This window comes from Atheta coriaria, unplaced genomic scaffold (genome assembly GCF_025399875.1).
Source record: "Atheta coriaria isolate IRGN ID8LTWV9N9 unplaced genomic scaffold, Caltech_Dcor_3.1 hic_scaffold_7_pilon, whole genome shotgun sequence".
Classification (NCBI taxonomy): domain Eukaryota; kingdom Metazoa; phylum Arthropoda; class Insecta; order Coleoptera; family Staphylinidae; genus Dalotia; species Dalotia coriaria.
In genome coordinates, this window is record NW_027045449.1 from 10,481,195 (window position 1) to 10,496,254 (window position 15,060).

At 37.7% G+C, this 15,060-nt stretch overlaps 6 protein-coding genes across 6 annotated transcripts; 5 read left to right on the forward strand and 1 right to left on the reverse strand.

Moving 5' to 3' along the window:
- Positions 1-255: 255 nt before the first annotated feature.
- Positions 256-4,253, forward strand: LOC135795815 (cGMP-dependent protein kinase 1-like). The gene is given in 4 exon segments (XM_065307607.1): positions 256-1,735; positions 1,801-2,188; positions 2,913-3,738; positions 3,741-4,253. Coding segments are annotated over 4 exon segments (2,463 nt in total). The 5' UTR covers positions 256-935; the 3' UTR covers positions 4,190-4,253.
- LOC135795816 (cGMP-dependent protein kinase 2-like) lies at positions 4,247-6,411 on the forward strand. The gene is made up of 2 exons (XM_065307608.1): positions 4,247-4,500; positions 4,558-6,411. Exons 1-2 carry the CDS (start codon positions 4,289-4,291, stop codon positions 6,206-6,208), a joined length of 1,863 nt encoding a protein of 620 aa, XP_065163680.1. The 5' UTR covers positions 4,247-4,288; the 3' UTR covers positions 6,209-6,411.
- A 763-nt stretch (positions 6,412-7,174) lies between these two features.
- On the forward strand, positions 7,175-10,296 carry LOC135796121 (cGMP-dependent protein kinase, isozyme 1-like). The gene is made up of 3 exons (XM_065308031.1): positions 7,175-7,328; positions 7,388-7,758; positions 8,337-10,296. Exons 2-3 carry the CDS (start codon positions 7,406-7,408, stop codon positions 10,093-10,095), a joined length of 2,112 nt encoding a protein of 703 aa, XP_065164103.1. The 5' UTR covers positions 7,175-7,328; positions 7,388-7,405; the 3' UTR covers positions 10,096-10,296.
- Positions 10,297-10,454: 158 nt separating this feature from the next.
- On the forward strand, positions 10,455-11,689 carry RpL13A (ribosomal protein L13A). Its single transcript, XM_065308859.1, has 4 exons — positions 10,455-10,540; positions 10,821-11,061; positions 11,128-11,273; positions 11,450-11,689. The coding sequence occupies exons 1-4, from the start codon at positions 10,520-10,522 to the stop codon at positions 11,654-11,656; spliced, it is 615 nt and encodes a 204-aa protein (XP_065164931.1). The 5' UTR covers positions 10,455-10,519; the 3' UTR covers positions 11,657-11,689.
- An 818-nt stretch (positions 11,690-12,507) lies between these two features.
- Dus2 (Dihydrouridine synthase 2) lies at positions 12,508-14,356 on the forward strand. Its single transcript, XM_065308855.1, has 5 exons — positions 12,508-12,761; positions 12,825-12,963; positions 13,026-13,358; positions 13,420-13,707; positions 13,810-14,356. The coding sequence occupies exons 1-5, from the start codon at positions 12,596-12,598 to the stop codon at positions 14,237-14,239; spliced, it is 1,356 nt and encodes a 451-aa protein (XP_065164927.1). The 5' UTR covers positions 12,508-12,595; the 3' UTR covers positions 14,240-14,356.
- Fis1 (fission 1 protein) lies at positions 14,248-15,059 on the reverse strand. Its single transcript, XM_065308860.1, has 2 exons — positions 14,868-15,059; positions 14,248-14,770 (listed from the first exon to the last, which is right to left on the reverse strand). Exons 1-2 carry the CDS (start codon positions 14,919-14,921, stop codon positions 14,369-14,371), a joined length of 456 nt encoding a protein of 151 aa, XP_065164932.1. The 5' UTR covers positions 14,922-15,059; the 3' UTR covers positions 14,248-14,368.
- Between the last annotated feature and the right edge of the window lies 1 nt (position 15,060).

Here is a 15,060-nt window from a genome sequence, read left to right on the forward strand (position 1 = left end):
AAATACTTCGCATTCATTCACTCAGAAAGGAAAACACGCGCGCTGTTGATTGCAAATTATCGGCGCGACCGCACCAGACATAATACCAACATCGTTGCATAATGACAACAACTATCCGCGATCGTCATTAAAGAGAGCAATTGTTGCGGCATTCGCAACAAAAATCGGTTTAGAATTCGAAAATGTGTGTTTGTACTTGAAACCGCGCGTCATTGCGAGCCCGACGAGCCTTGAGCGCTAATTATCACCGAATTGCTTTTCAGTCGCGCACCGATTGGACTCGTCGATATACGCTTTTGAGTCATGCAGGTGGATTTTCGAAGCGACTTAAATCGTTTGCACACACTGCAGTTTTGCGCGCCGCTCGTGTCGCATCGTCGATTTAAGCTCATTTGCTTATCGGGAGCCGATTGAAAATCCAAAAACAAATATCGTTGCTTTTTTTGTTGTTTTGTATTGGCGATCGATTCATCGAGTGCGATTGTAAAATTTGAACACTCATCACCGAAAATTATTGTGTTGGCTAATAAACTAAATGGATCGAAATATAACTTGAAAGTGAATTAATAATTTACCGTCACGATGGATTAAACCGATACGTAATTGCCGTGTCGATGTCAATCATAAATGAATAAAAATTCAATGACGAATTCAAACCGTTTGGACTTTTTATCGGCCGAAAACAATGCGAACGAGATAGTTCACATTGCTTGAATTATATACGGTGTTATCTATTGGGCTTATCTGCCGTTTAAAGTTTCACGTTCGCGTTTATTGGAATTGTGAGCAAACAGGGGGATTATCAAGCGTGCGAAATTAGTAAAAACATCCAAAAGCTTATACCTACTTAGTACGAGTGGTTATTGTGTGTGCGACAACAATACGCGCCGCATTTATCCTCATATCAATCAATAAGTTTAAATAAATTTAATACAATGTTCAAGTCATGTCGAAAACCGAAGAAACCGCCGCTGCCGGATGTGTTATCATGGCGGCCCATAGAAGAAGAAAAAGTTGAGTGGCCCAGTCGACCAGACGCAAACAAAAAATCACACAATGGGCAACATGTACCTGAACCAATCGTAAGCACCTACAAAACGGAGAAATTGCAAACAATTGAGATAGCACCGGTTCAAGAGGCACAACTTGTCAAAAATAAAAACACGGAGTTTTACATTGAGAAATTCACAACGGAAAAACAACAGAGATATGAAATAAAACGTGAGATTATCACGCATGTTAATAATAATAACTATAAGCTTCATCAGGTGCAATATGGCGACCAGACTCTAACCTCTAAAATACCGGAAGTCATGATTTCCGAAGAAAAACCACCAAAATCACCAATACCTCAGAAAACAAGTTTTAAAAAACTAGAAAAACTTGAAAACTATGAAAATCAAACTCCAACCATTACTATACCGGAAGTTGTTGTTTCCGAGCAAAAACCCAAGAAAAAAAGCTCTAAAAAACCATCGAAAATACTTATAACTGAAGTCGACGCTAACGAAAACCACATTACCGAAGTTTCAAGACCATCCATGGATACCCTGTCGATTTCTACAGCAAAAAAATCCGACGCGAGTATTGACTCCACTCACAGCTGGTCCGAATTGGAATCGATGCGTTTATCGACAGCTTCCGGTGCGAGTGTAGTCATGCTACGCCGGAAAGCTTACCGCGATGATGACAATGAAGAAGAAACCGAGTTACAACCGCAACAAATGTCACAAACGTAATAAAACATTTTTTTATTTTTAAAAATTAATTTATTTAAATAAAATTTTTGTTTTTTTATAGTGATGAGGATACAATAAAGAAAGCCATCCAAGCGAATGATTTTATAATGGCGGTTGCACCGAATGCCGTTGAGAGTCTTGCACGTTACATGACTCTAACTGAAGTGCGAAAAGGTGATGTGATTATGAGGCAAGGCGAACGTGGTAATTCGATGTACGTGTCTAAAGTGGGCGAGTACAGAGTGGAAATCAACAATCAGATGGTGGACACGTTTAAAGGACCGAAACTGTTTGGAGAATTGGCGATTTTGTATGATACTGATCGATCAGCGACTGTTTTAGCGATGAGTGATGGGTCTGTATGGCAGTTACAGCGGCAAATATTCAGGACTTTATTGAGGCAGTCGAATATTCTTGCGAAGGATAATGTTTTGGAGTTTTTACGCAAGGTAAAAATGTTTTTGTGTGTTTGTATGCATTTTGGCGGAAAATCATTGAATGGATTTTGATAAAATTTGATAATCAGATAGATTGGGATATGGAAAAAGATATAGACTAGTTTTTGGTTTAAATAATCTACTTAAAATTTGGGAAATTAGCGATAAAAGTTAATATTAAAATTAATCATAGTTATAGGTATTTAACTCGAATATAGGTGGCGCAATTTAATGTTTTGAAGTTTTTACGCAAGGTAAAAATGTTCTTGTTTGTTTGTTTGCTTTACACGAGTAAACTACTGCATAAATTTTGATGATTTTTGATAGTTTGGTAGATTAGGATGAGGAAAAAGACATAGAATACTTTTTTGAAGAAAATAATATTAACAGGGTAAAAGTTAATATTACAAAGTAATTTTAGTTGTAGTTGGGCATTTAAAATCTAAGTGACGCTAATTTAAAGTTTTAAAGTTGTTACGAAAAGTAAAAATGTTTTTGTTTGTTTGTTTGCTTTTCGCGCGTAAACTACTGCATAAATTTTGATAAATTTTGGTAATCAAGTTGTTTAGGATGTAGCAAGAGACTTTTTATCAAGAGACTTTTTATCAAAAGTAATTAATTTTAAAAAGCTAAAATTAATGATAAAAATAAATTTTGCAAATGAATTCAACTTATAGTTATATAAATCAAACGCAGATGGCGTTTCAATTAATTTTTTGTGCTATTTAAATTACAGGTTCCTGTAATCAACGAAACAAGTTCACAAAAACTCCGTCAAATCGCCGACCTCTGCGAAAGTCGTTACTATCCAAAAGACACAATAATCATCCGAGAAGGCCAAAAAGGCGATGAGTTCTTCATCGTAAAAACCGGCACGGCTGTCGCCAGCAAAATGGGCCAGGGCAAACTCAAAACCTACGTAAAAGGCGACTTTTTCGGCGAACGCGCCTTACTCTACGACGAAGAAAAACGCAAAGCAACAATTACCTCAACAGGATACGGCGTTGAATGCCTAGTGCTAACCCGCTACGAGTTCAACAAATACCTCGGAGACGTCCGGAAATTCCTAGAAAGCAATGACGAAACTCCTCAAAACGTACCAATACCTATAATACCCCCAGATCCTGCCCGCTTTGAACCCTTCAAACAAATCAAACTCTCCGATTTGAAAAAGGTGAAATTATTGGGCGAAGGTGGTTTTGGTGCAGTACACCTTGTAAAAACATCAAAAGGCAAACAATTCGCGCTCAAAGAGATGAAACTGAAAACCGTGCACGAGAATCAAAGTCTAATGAAGAACGCGATGAATGAAAGGGACGTGCAGATGGCGTGCGATTGCGTCTTTATCGTTCAACTACACAAAACTCTTTCCGATAATGTAAACATTTACTTTTTGCTAGAGTATTGCCCACGCGCCGAATTATTCTCCCTGCTACGTAAAAAACGTCATTTTCCTGATCCACTAGCGATATTCACAGGCGCATGCGTATTAGAAGCTTTGGCATACTTACATGTGCGGAGATATGCCTACCTCGACCTCAAACCGGAAAACATCTGCATTGACAAAACGGATATCCAAAAATCGCCGATTTTGGAAATGCAGTTATGCTGGAACCAGGAAAGAAGACATTTAGTTTTGCTGGCACGCCGGAATACATGGCGCCCGAGATAATTCAACGCACCGGAACTGACATGGCGGCTGATTACTGGGCGTTCGGTGTTTTGATCTATGAAATGTTAATGGGAAAATCACCGTTTAATGACCGATCAGAAGAGAAATTATACGATAATATCATCAAAGGATTAACCGGAAGACACTTTGTGCCTAATTTTAATAAATCCGCAAAAGATCTCATCAAACGACTAATAGACGTGAATCCAGCGAAGCGGTTGGGTTGCCTACGTGATGGCGTCAACGGGTTGTATAAACACGACTGGTTTAAAGACATAGACTTCCCAAAACTGCGAAGCAGACAAATCAAATCGCCTCTACTCAGCTTATACAAACGATGATATTGTTTTCTACGCATTGACTTAGTATCTTAGATTAGGACATAATAAAATGTATATTATCTTATCAATGTGTATCAATGATTCCCCTATCCGAAAAAAATGCTTTTCAAGTGTTTGGAAATAAATCAGAGCAGCAAATTCGAAAATGGGTTTAATTCGATTTCAAACATGTTTAGTAGTTGCCGCAAAAAAACCAAAACCGATTCGGATGATGAAATAGATGGAATCGAAGAAGTTTCACGCAGAAAAGCGTTCCGGGATGATGAACAAGCAACGGAAATTGAGTTAAATACACGGGATATACTCAAAGAGTAAGTTTTTTCTAAAAAAATCAAAACATAAAAAAAATTTTTTCTTCAAAATTTTAGAGATGAAGAAATTATTACGAAAGCATTGGAAGCAAGTCCATTCTTCATGGCTCTTGCTTCCAAAGCAGTCAAAAACTTCGCCAAATACATGACCCCGATGGCCTTGAAAGAAGGCGATGTGGTTTTGAAACAGGGCGAGGAAGGAAATTCCATTTACGTGTCAAAAACCGGAAAATACAAGATAGAAATCAACGATGAACTAATTTCTCACTTTGAAGATAGCAGACTCTTCGGAGAATTAGCAATTCTCTATGATAAACCAAGAGTAGCAACTGTGTCAGCCGAAAGTGATGGTGAAGTATGGCATCTGACACGTAAAGAATTCAAAACAATTCTAAGCAGTTTTAATATCACCGCATATGAAATTCTGATTGAATTTCTTGCAAAAGTACCCGTACTCAACGCGTTGACAAAACCCAAACTTAAAAAGATAGCGAATCTTTGCGAAACTAATTATTTTGCTAAAGATACACAGATTATTCGTGAAAATGAACGCGGAGATGAGTTTTTCATAATAAAAACAGGATCTGTGATAATTACGCATTCAGAACAAGGTTTGATCAAAACTTTGGAGCTTCCCGGTGATTGTTTTGGAGAACGTGCATTGCTTTACGATGATGATAAGCGACAAGCAACGATTACAGCTGGAGAATATGGTGTTGAGTGTATAATTCTCAGCCGAAATGATTTCAATGAGTTTTTGGGCGATTTTCGTAACTTTTTCGAAAATGACATCACAAAACCCACACCAGAGACACCAGAATTGAAAAAATTAGATAAATATAATCACATTGAATTATCCAAGTTGCAAAAAATGAATAGCCTGGGAGAAGGTGCTTTTGGAGTCGTAGAACAAGTAAAATACGGCAAAAAAGAATTTTTCGCACTGAAAACCATCGGGAAAAAGAAGTTAAAAGACCATAATCTCGAGTACATCACCACCAACGAGACAAAACTTTTAAGTTTATGTGACCATCCATTTATCATCAACCTATATAACACCTTTGAAGATGAGAAATTTTTTTATTTATTACTTGAGTACTGCCCAAATGGCGATTTGTTTGCGTTGCTGCACAAATCAAAATTCGTTTTTAAAGAAAACCACGCGAAATTTGTCGCTGCGGGCATTGCAGAGGCATTAATCTACCTCCATGAGCGTAACTGTGCATTCCTGGACCTCAAACCGGAAAATATCTGCATTGATTCAAAGTGTTACCCGAAACTTTTGGATTTCGGCAATGCTGTGCAATTGGAGCCCGGGAAAAAGACGTTTCTTCAAGCTGGTACGCTTGAATACATGGCACCGGAAATATCACAACTTTGCGGTTATGACATGGCGGTGGATTATTGGGCTCTGGGTGTGTTGATCTATGAAATGCACATGAAAGTGACGCCGTTTTGTGATAGAAATGATAAAAACATCGCGATAAATATCGCAAAAGGTCTTACAGATGATCATGTGAAGAATTTAAATGATTCTACAGCGGATATTATTCAAAGTTTGATGAATATGAACCCGGCGAAGCGTCTTGGATGTCAAGTAGACGGTGGGAATGAGATCCGAAAACATACGTTTTTTAAAGACATTGATTTTGTTAAGTTGCGTGAGTATCGGGTTAAGTCACCTTTGCGCTACTTTTTTAAACGCTAGATATTTATTAAAATTTTGAATTTATATTTATTATCTTATCATTTTATTATAATAGTGTTAATATTGCTATCATTGAGCATGATATGCGTTTTTAAATAGAATTAGTGGAATTGTACTAATTAAAAACACCAATTAGTGGAAGATTAAGATGTGTAAAAATTTATAACGGAGATAATTAACTAATTAAATTTGTGTTTGATGTAGATTAATGTTTATGCATGTATATTACTTGTTTTGAAGCATTTTGGTAAAAATTACGTTTTTTGCTTTGCTTTTCCTTGAAATATTATAAATTATAGAGAATACACAGTTTCAATTTTAATTTAATTAGATAGAAAATCTATAAATGAACTTCTGAGCCATCTATATGTGAAATACTTAAGTATAACTGTAATTCTATCACCTTAACAAGTTTTAGTCTCAATTTTGCACCATTAAAGGTTTAATTTTTGCAAAAAAAGTAACCTATTGTCTATTTTGCTAAATAATCTATAATATTGTTGAGTTTCATCATAATTGCTTTAGTGGTTTTTGCGTGAAACAGTAACAAACACACAAACAAAGTTTTATTGGCCTTTTATAGTAGTTAGAATTCATTATTTCTTTTTTCTTTAAAAGTGCGTATCAAAATGATACTGGGGAAACCCGAAAACATTAATTTTAGGTTAAATTCTCAACATATTTACATTTTTTGCCAAAAGAACAAAAATATATTTCTAAAAATAACTTTGCTTTCCTTACTCCTATTCTATTATTTACGAGTACACATTGTGGCATTATGATCTCACAATAGAAATATTTGCTCCCAACTAGTGTTTAATCAAACATTACATTGTTTTTGTACAAATAAATCCCAAAAATTCCAAATAATTCTTTAGAAAAACAAATGACTGTACACAATCATCTCCTTTATCTTATCTCAACATTATTTCCCTCACAGATGCACGCCGTAAAAAAACAGATTATCTGAATTATAAGGTAAGTACCCACCTTTGAATGAACCAAATTTTAATTCGAATTCAGTGCACTGCCAACTGCGATCACCTTTATCACGTCTAGAAATTATTATCTAAATTTTATCAAAAACAACTCGGATCTATCGATTAAAGATTTCCACTCAGTAAGTGAGCGCTTTGTTAGGCCACATCGACTAGTTTCTAAACAAAATTCAATTTACAGCATCACAAAAGCAGCAAAATGTTTTGTTGCAAGAGTACCGCGTCTTTTTCGCTGCCGCATGATCCGCAAACTGTTATTGCGCGGCAATCACGCGGAGGGAGCAGAAGGAGTGTTGTCAGTACACAACCAAAAGCGAAATCTGAGAATGCTGATGGTGAAACCAAGGGAAAAGATGATGATGATAGCAAAACTACATCAAAATCAGAAGAAGATAATAGTACAACGGATGGAAATCCAGCGCGGAGGAGCTCCAGTGATTGCAGTGGAGAATACGTTCAAGCGAAACAAGATGGACGTCGAGGACGTATTGGTTTACGTGCCCAACCAGTTGATACAACTATCGAGATACCCAAACATCCAAAATCACCTCAGTAAGATGAATTATTATCATAAACATATGAATTTATGCATAATTGGGTTCTGTTATCACTTTAAACCGGAAATCCCGTTTAAAAATAATAATTGGTGATATTTTTGGTAAAATTTGCACAATTTGAGGTTAGGTATATTATTGGGTCAAGTTAGGTTAGAACGAATGACGTCATATATGTGTATTGGGTTGCGTTTTTCAATTTTTGTCATCTAAACTAACTTTCGAGGCCTGTAGAATGGGTTCCCGTGGGCCGATTTCCACAATTTTCGATTTAATCGACGCCTTTTGATCCTTTCTTGGGTTTTAGCGCTTTTTACGCCATTTTTAAACCATCCCTCTTAATATTTTTACATTTTAGAAGCTTAATTACAATTTTCAACATTTTAATGTCTCCTAACTTCTAAATTTCACAAAATATTTTAATACGTATTATACCAGTAGATTCACTATTAAATCCACTTTACCACCACCCGTCAATCATAATTCTACCCCTAAAATAACGAAAGTTATGCGCGTTTAAAATTAAACTCACAAAAAAAATCCCTCATAAAATAATTCAATATTTTTCCTTTCCAGGGTCGCAGATATTATAAAAAAAGCGATTCTAGACAACCAGTTCCTCAATGACTTGATTCCCAAAGATATCATCGATAAAGTCGTCTCAGCTATGGCGCCAATGGACGTGACACCCTTGCAAAAAATCATCAAACAAGGCGAGCACGGAGAAACCTTCTACGTCAACGAAACCGGATCCTATCAAGTCATAGTCAACCATGAACTGTACACCGAATTCCACAAAACACGAGTTTTCGGCGAGTTGGCGGTGTTATACAATCAGCGAAGGGCCGCAACCGTGCAAGCAACCGCCGCCGGTCGCATCTGGATGATTGACGCGGCTGTATACAAAGCCATAATGATTATTGATGCTCGCCAGCAGGAGGAACTACGTTTGAACTTCCTACGAAACGTGAAAATACTAAGCAACTGTTCACTTGATAAACTCAGACAGATTACGAAGCTGCTTAAGCCTAACTTTTACCCGACCAATACCGTAATTGTCAAACAAGGCGATGTGGGTGATAAATTCTTCCTCATCAAAGCCGGAAAAGTCACAGTTACAAAAGACAACATTCAGGTTGCTAATTTGAAAGAAAGCGATTACTTCGGAGAGAAGGCCTTGTTGGGAGAAACAGATTTACGTCAGGCTACTTGTATTGCGGTAGCACCCGGTGTAACCTGCTTGGAGTTATCCCGACAGGAATTCCGTGATTACCTTGGAGACTTTGAAGAATTCATGCATGAAACAACAGCCGCACCACAAAGGGCAATTGAACCACGTAGATCTTCCGCTCAGGATGATGAAGAATACCCACATCTTGACCAACTTACCAAGGAGACCATCATTGGTGAAGGTGGCTTTGGTCGAGTGTTGCTAACAAAAGAAACCAATGGTTCCCGGTATTTCGCGTTGAAAATGTTGGGGAAATTCGATAACAACTCGCCGGAACAAAAGCAACATGTGATCAACGAGAAGAACATTCAGAAAAACTGCCGGAAGTGCAATTTTGTTGTACGGTTGTATACCACGTTTACAGATGATAGATATTTGTACTTCCTGATGGAGCCATGTATGGGTGGTGATCTATTTGCGCACATGCAACGCCAGGACAAGCGTTGTTTCGATGAAGATGGCGCTCGGTTCATTTCCGGTTGTATTTTGGAAGCGTTGGCGTTTTTACATGAGCGGAATTATATCTACCGCGATTTAAAACCGGAAAATATGCTGATTGATTACTATGGGTATATTAAACTGGCTGATTTTGGGTTTGCGAAAGCGATTGATCCGTCTAGGCTCACGTTTACGTTTGCGGGTACACCGGAATATGTAGCACCGGAAGTTATTTATAGCAAAGGTCATAATCGAGGTGTGGATTATTGGGCGTTTGGGATTTTTATTTTTGAGCTGTTGGCAGGAAAAACTCCGTTTAAGAGTAATGATCCTTCGTATATGGCCACGTATGGATTGATTATGAAGGGCATGGATAATATTATGTTTCCGAAGCAGATTGGTAAACAAGCATCTAATTTGATAAAAAGATTGTGTAGACTTACCCCGCATGAACGGCTTGGATGCCAGAAAGGAGGTGTTGATGACATTCGCAAACACAAATGGTATCAGTCGTTTGATTGGAAGAAGTTGCAGAGAAGAGAAATTGAGTCGAAGTTTAAGCCACAATTGAAAGATCCGTTTGATACGCAGTTCTTCGATGATTTCGATGATGAATACCCGGAGCCGAAGCGCGATGATAGTAATTGGGATGAATTTGTTTCATAATGGCGGACTTTCACGTTGTTTGTTTAGATTTGACCGTTTATAGTCGTATTTGCAACAAAAAACAACTCTAATTTTGTGTAGAGAACTTTTTGTGACCGGTTTTGATAAAAATGAACGATGATACCCGAGTGTGTCCGATATTTAATACTTGACTTGTAATAACTTAAATATTTGAAAATAAAACGAGTATATCTAACAAAATCCTAATATATATGTTAAAAATGTTGTGTTATGTAAAAAATAACTTATTTAAGTTATATATTTCTACTTTTAAGACGTAAAACGTAAAAGAATAACTTATTTTCAAAAATGTCACTAGATTTTGGTGGGGATTGGTTGGCTGATTTTAGTGAGGTTGGTAGTGCCAGCGCGTAGCCATCTTGCTCAGTTTCCGGCGTGTTTCTTTTCTTTGCGTGACTGAAACATGACGGGTTTTAGTGAAAAGGTAAATAAGATTTTAGTCATTAATTACGTTCAATATTAATGAAAATGCAGTATATAACGCGTAAAATTAAAAGTTATTAAACGTGCGCATCAATTTAATACTCAAATTGTCGGAGTTTTCACTAATCGAGTGATTGTTTCGTTTTAACCTCTAAACGTGTATTACAGCTTGATGTACACGTGTTTAATGATCAAAATATCAAATAGATAATTATAATATTGATTCAACTCTTTTAAAATACGAGTTTCGTGTGCGATTAAGAGGTGATAATTTGTTTCAGGCCATTCTAATCGATGGCAGAGGCCATCTTATGGGCCGTTTGGCCGCTATCGTCGCCAAGACCCTGCTGGAAGGAAACAAAATAGTTGTGGTTCGATGTGAACAATTGAACATTTCCGGCAACTTCTTCCGCAACAAGCTGAAGTACTTGTCGTTCTTGCGCAAGCGATGCAATGTGAACCCCGCGCGTGGACCCTTCCACTTCAGGGCTCCTTCCAGGATTTTCTGGAAGACTGTTAGAGGTGTGTATTAAACAATACCAGAATTTTTGTTTACAAGGCTAAAATCTTGATTTATTGCGTTTTTAGGTATGCTGCCACACAAGTCCGAACGCGGAAAGGCTGCACTCACCAACCTCAAGTGTTATGAAGGTGTACCCTCGCCTTACGACCGCAGGAAGCGTCTTGTCGTTCCCGGCGCACTCCGCGTCGTGTGCCTCAAACCAGGCCGCAAGGTAAACTTATTTTTATTTTCCTCAGCTGATTTGCATTTCAAAACAATGATTATCAAACTATTTACCTACATTATTTGATTTGACGTGATATCACTATTTAAATGAGTTTTTAATTAATACATATTAGAAGATTTATTGCAATTTATGTATTATTGATTGTGTTTATATTTGTTTAGTACTGTCACGTCGGTAGACTGTCGACCGAGGTTGGCTGGAAGTACCAGTCTGTCGTAAAGACACTGGAAGCCAAGCGTAAGGCCAAGGCTGTGCTTTCAATCCGCAAGCGCGACAAGCTGAAGAAGATCACACGCGCCGCAACCACCAAGGTTGAAAAGCAGATTGCGCCCTACCAGAAGGTCATCAACGCCTATGGTTACAATTAAATTAAGAGTGTTTAATAAAAAAATGTAATACAAGTGCGAATTTTACTTCTATTAATGGTGTCAACCCACATCTTTAGTATTATCCTAAATTTTTGTTTGTTCTAGTACCTGGCTTCAATGCACTGAGGTGCAAATAGTAAAATAGGTGGAGAACTTGTTATGTATCACTTGTTCAAATGTTGTGATCAATACGTTAATGTATCACAATACATTTATTATTGGGGAAGCCTTTGCGAAATAGTCACCTTAACATGGCTAGTGGTCTAATGACCAGAAGTAAAGGAGAGAAAGGGGTACCTAGAGAGCTGCGACTTGCCTGCTGGACGACTCGGGCTCTACTATGCTCGTTGAGCCCTGCCCTTTTATACCTGCGGGTTACCTGCAAAAAGTGGGGGGGAAGGTGCCTGGTCGTGCGTGCTGCAGGCATGATTGTAGCAGGTGCGTCATGCCACCCTGCCCCCACCACTTTTTGCTGGTAACCCGCAGGTATAAAAGGGCAGGGCGCAACGAGCACAGTGCTCAGTCGTGCCTGAAGCGTCCAGCAGTCAAGTCGCATCCTGCTAAGGTTCTCTCTTCTTCTTTCTTAGGTCTTCGGTTCACATAAGGTCTGAATGACGATCGCTTGTGATGTAAATTCCTGGTTTTTATTAGCCATGATAATATAATAAAATTCACTTTAAAAGTTAATATAACTTAGGAAAATATAGTGAATTACAACCACATAATTATGCTAAATTGAATAAACACTTACTTATTAAAATACCATGGAAATTTCTAACTTTTCCATTGATTTCAAGCAAATTTTAAATTATTTCATAGAATGTACGTGTGGTTGTCTAAGATGAAAAGGTTTATAACCTCCGAGATGTTTATTTTCAACGTGTTACCTTTAAGATTTCTCAAGTTTCAAACTCCAACAATCAGAGAATCTCCTTCACGATGGAAAACACACGTCTCTGCTATGAAAATAAAATAATTCTCGCACCTATGGTGCGGGTAGGCACGTTACCAATGCGATTGTTAGCTCTTGACTATGGTGCTGACATTGTCTACAGCGAAGAACTCATAGATTGGAAACTACTGCGTTCTGTACGACGAATTAATGGTAATCACTGTAAAAAACTATATTTTAAACAATTTAATTACTTATTTCTACTTTCGTTTATAGATGTGTTGGGGACAATTGATTATCTTGATAAAACAGATGGAACAGTTGTGTTTAGAACATGTGCAAAAGAAAAATCTAAAGTGGTTCTTCAGCTAGGCACTTGTGATCCAGACAGAGCATTAAAAGTTGGCAAATTAGTGTATTTCTACTTTATTATCATAAAATATATGTGAGGTTTAACATAATTTCTATGTTTTATAGTGAACAAGATGTGGCTGCAATTGATATTAACATGGGATGCCCAAAAGAGTTTTCTATCAAAGGTGGCATGGGTGTTGCTCTATTATCATCCCCAGAGAAAGCCAAAGCCATTTTAAAGACACTTGTTGACAACCTCAGCATACCAGTGACTTGCAAAATCAGAGTTTTTGACAATGTTGAGGAATCTATTAAACTAGTAAAAGAATTTGTTTCAACTGGAATTAGTGCAATTGGTGTTCATGGCAGAACAAAAATGGAAAGACCTCAACATCAAAATCGGAATAGTTATATTAAAAAGATTGCGGAAAGTATAAAAATACCTGTTATAGCCAAGTATGTTTTATAAATGTGTAAAATATTATTTAAAACTTAATATTTTGTGTTCTATTTAAAGTGGTGGATCAAAAGAAATCAATTCATATGAAGATATAGAAAATTTTCGAAAATCTACGGGTGCTTCTAGTGTTATGATAGCCAGAGCTGCACAATTAAATTGCTCAATATTCCGACGACAAGGACTCATACCAATGGACGATGTCATCGTAGAATATTTAAAATACGCTGTAGATTATGACAACGCACCTAGCAACACAAAATACTGCGTGCAGAATATGCTCAAAGAGTTGCAAGAGACTCCAAGAGGGAAAAAGTTCTTAGAAACACAAACACTCGAACAAATATGGTACGTAATTTAAACTTTTCAAGATGGCCGCCACATGTATGATGTGTTGCAGCCAAAAATAAGTTCATTAAATATTTATTCAAATAAAATGTTTATTCTCAGTGTCATATGGGATTTAGACGACTACTGCCGTAAAAAACAACTAGAATATCAAGCGAAAGGAATTCTAGGACGACGCAACATAACCCCCGACATGTTCGCACCTGCGACGAAAAAGCTAAAAATTGACCACGCAGATGTGACTACAATGGCATGTGCGTTTGTACGCGCATCTTACACACACGATCCCGACCTACCAAAGAGTATGCTAAATGTATTCTGCACTAAAAACAAGTGGAAAGCTTTCTACGAAACAATCCAAGAAGATAAACTCTTCCGGTCCGTAGTGGACGTCAACGGTTTACGCTACAGTTCAACATTCTGGGAGAAAAACAAGCGTAATGCTGAGCAGGGGGCCGCCATTGTTGCATTGTTAACTTTGGGTGTTATTAATCGCGAGAGTCTAATTAAACAAGGAAGTATACTCAGCTGATATGCCAGTTGGTCTAAGATATTTATCTTCATTTCGGAATTGCGGGCTATTTTTCATCTCCCTGATTAATATGTTATAATAGTATAAGATGATCACATGATAAATGTCTAAAAATAATTGCCATTACTGCTACTTTTTGGTAACAGCCATCGCCAGCGCAACCACCGCCCCCACACCGAGGACCGCCCCAGTTGTGATGGCCATACCCACCAGACCTTCCTTCTCCAGCTTCTTTTTCACTGACTTCTCTAATGATTGCACCTGCTGGTTGCCAGGTTCAATGGAGAGAAATGATGTGATGTATTTGAGCGCTCGTTTGTAGTCCTTTAAGCGTGCGTGCCCGATCGCCAGGTAGTAGAGATAATCGCGTTGGCCTTCCTCGTGTGATTTGTACAATTCTTCCAATAAAATAATGCCTTTTTTGATATCGGCTGGGTATTTGCTTCGGACGAGGCACCAGGCGTACTCGAATTGTGCGTTCGGTGTTACGTTGTTTTCATAGAGCTGCTCATGATAGATTTTCTCGAATTTCTGAAAGCAGCTTGTAATAATCGCTTGCAAACATGAATGAGTAATGACTTTGTACTTTGATTAGTGCAGTAGCGAAAGGTTATGAAATAGTTTTTACCTTTAAATCATCGGAGGAGACGATTTCTGTTAATACATCTTCCATTTCCGCCATTTTATTGTTTTAGGGGAGTTGTCGATGATGAGAACGCGGTGTTTGCAAAAGTGCCTTTATCGGATGAAATTTAATTTTCCCGATTGACGTATCATCGCGATTTTGGACAATATCACAAACACAGCTGTCGTGAACAAGT

Excerpts from the sequence above, each read along its gene's own strand:
- RpL13A (XM_065308859.1), top strand. The coding sequence starts at position 10,520 with ATGACGGGTTTTAGTGAAAAG. Across the intron at positions 11,062-11,127 it reads TTTCTGGAAGACTGTTAGAG|GTATGCTGCCACACAAGTCC; the intron begins GTGTGTATTAAA and ends TTGCGTTTTTAG. Across the intron at positions 11,274-11,449 it reads GCCTCAAACCAGGCCGCAAG|TACTGTCACGTCGGTAGACT; the intron begins GTAAACTTATTT and ends ATATTTGTTTAG.
- LOC135795816 (XM_065307608.1), top strand. The coding sequence starts at position 4,289 with ATGCTTTTCAAGTGTTTGGAAATAAATCAGAGCAGCAAATTCGAAAAT. Across the intron at positions 4,501-4,557 it reads ACACGGGATATACTCAAAGA|AGATGAAGAAATTATTACGA; the intron begins GTAAGTTTTTTC and ends TCAAAATTTTAG.
- Dus2 (XM_065308855.1), top strand. The coding sequence starts at position 12,596 with ATGGAAAACACACGTCTCTGCTATGAAAATAAAATAATTCTCGCACCT. Across the intron at positions 12,964-13,025 it reads TTAAAAGTTGGCAAATTAGT|TGAACAAGATGTGGCTGCAA; the intron begins GTATTTCTACTT and ends TATGTTTTATAG. Across the intron at positions 13,359-13,419 it reads AAAATACCTGTTATAGCCAA|TGGTGGATCAAAAGAAATCA; the intron begins GTATGTTTTATA and ends TTCTATTTAAAG.
- LOC135796121 (XM_065308031.1), top strand. The coding sequence starts at position 7,406 with ATGTTTTGTTGCAAGAGTACCGCGTCTTTTTCGCTGCCGCATGATCCG. Across the intron at positions 7,759-8,336 it reads AAACATCCAAAATCACCTCA|GGTCGCAGATATTATAAAAA; the intron begins GTAAGATGAATT and ends TTTCCTTTCCAG.
- Fis1 (XM_065308860.1), bottom strand. The coding sequence starts at position 14,921 with ATGGCGGAAATGGAAGATGTATTAACAGAAATCGTCTCCTCCGATGAT. Across the intron at positions 14,771-14,867 it reads TCTCCTCCGATGATTTAAAG|AAATTCGAGAAAATCTATCA; the intron begins GTAAAAACTATT and ends AGCTGCTTTCAG.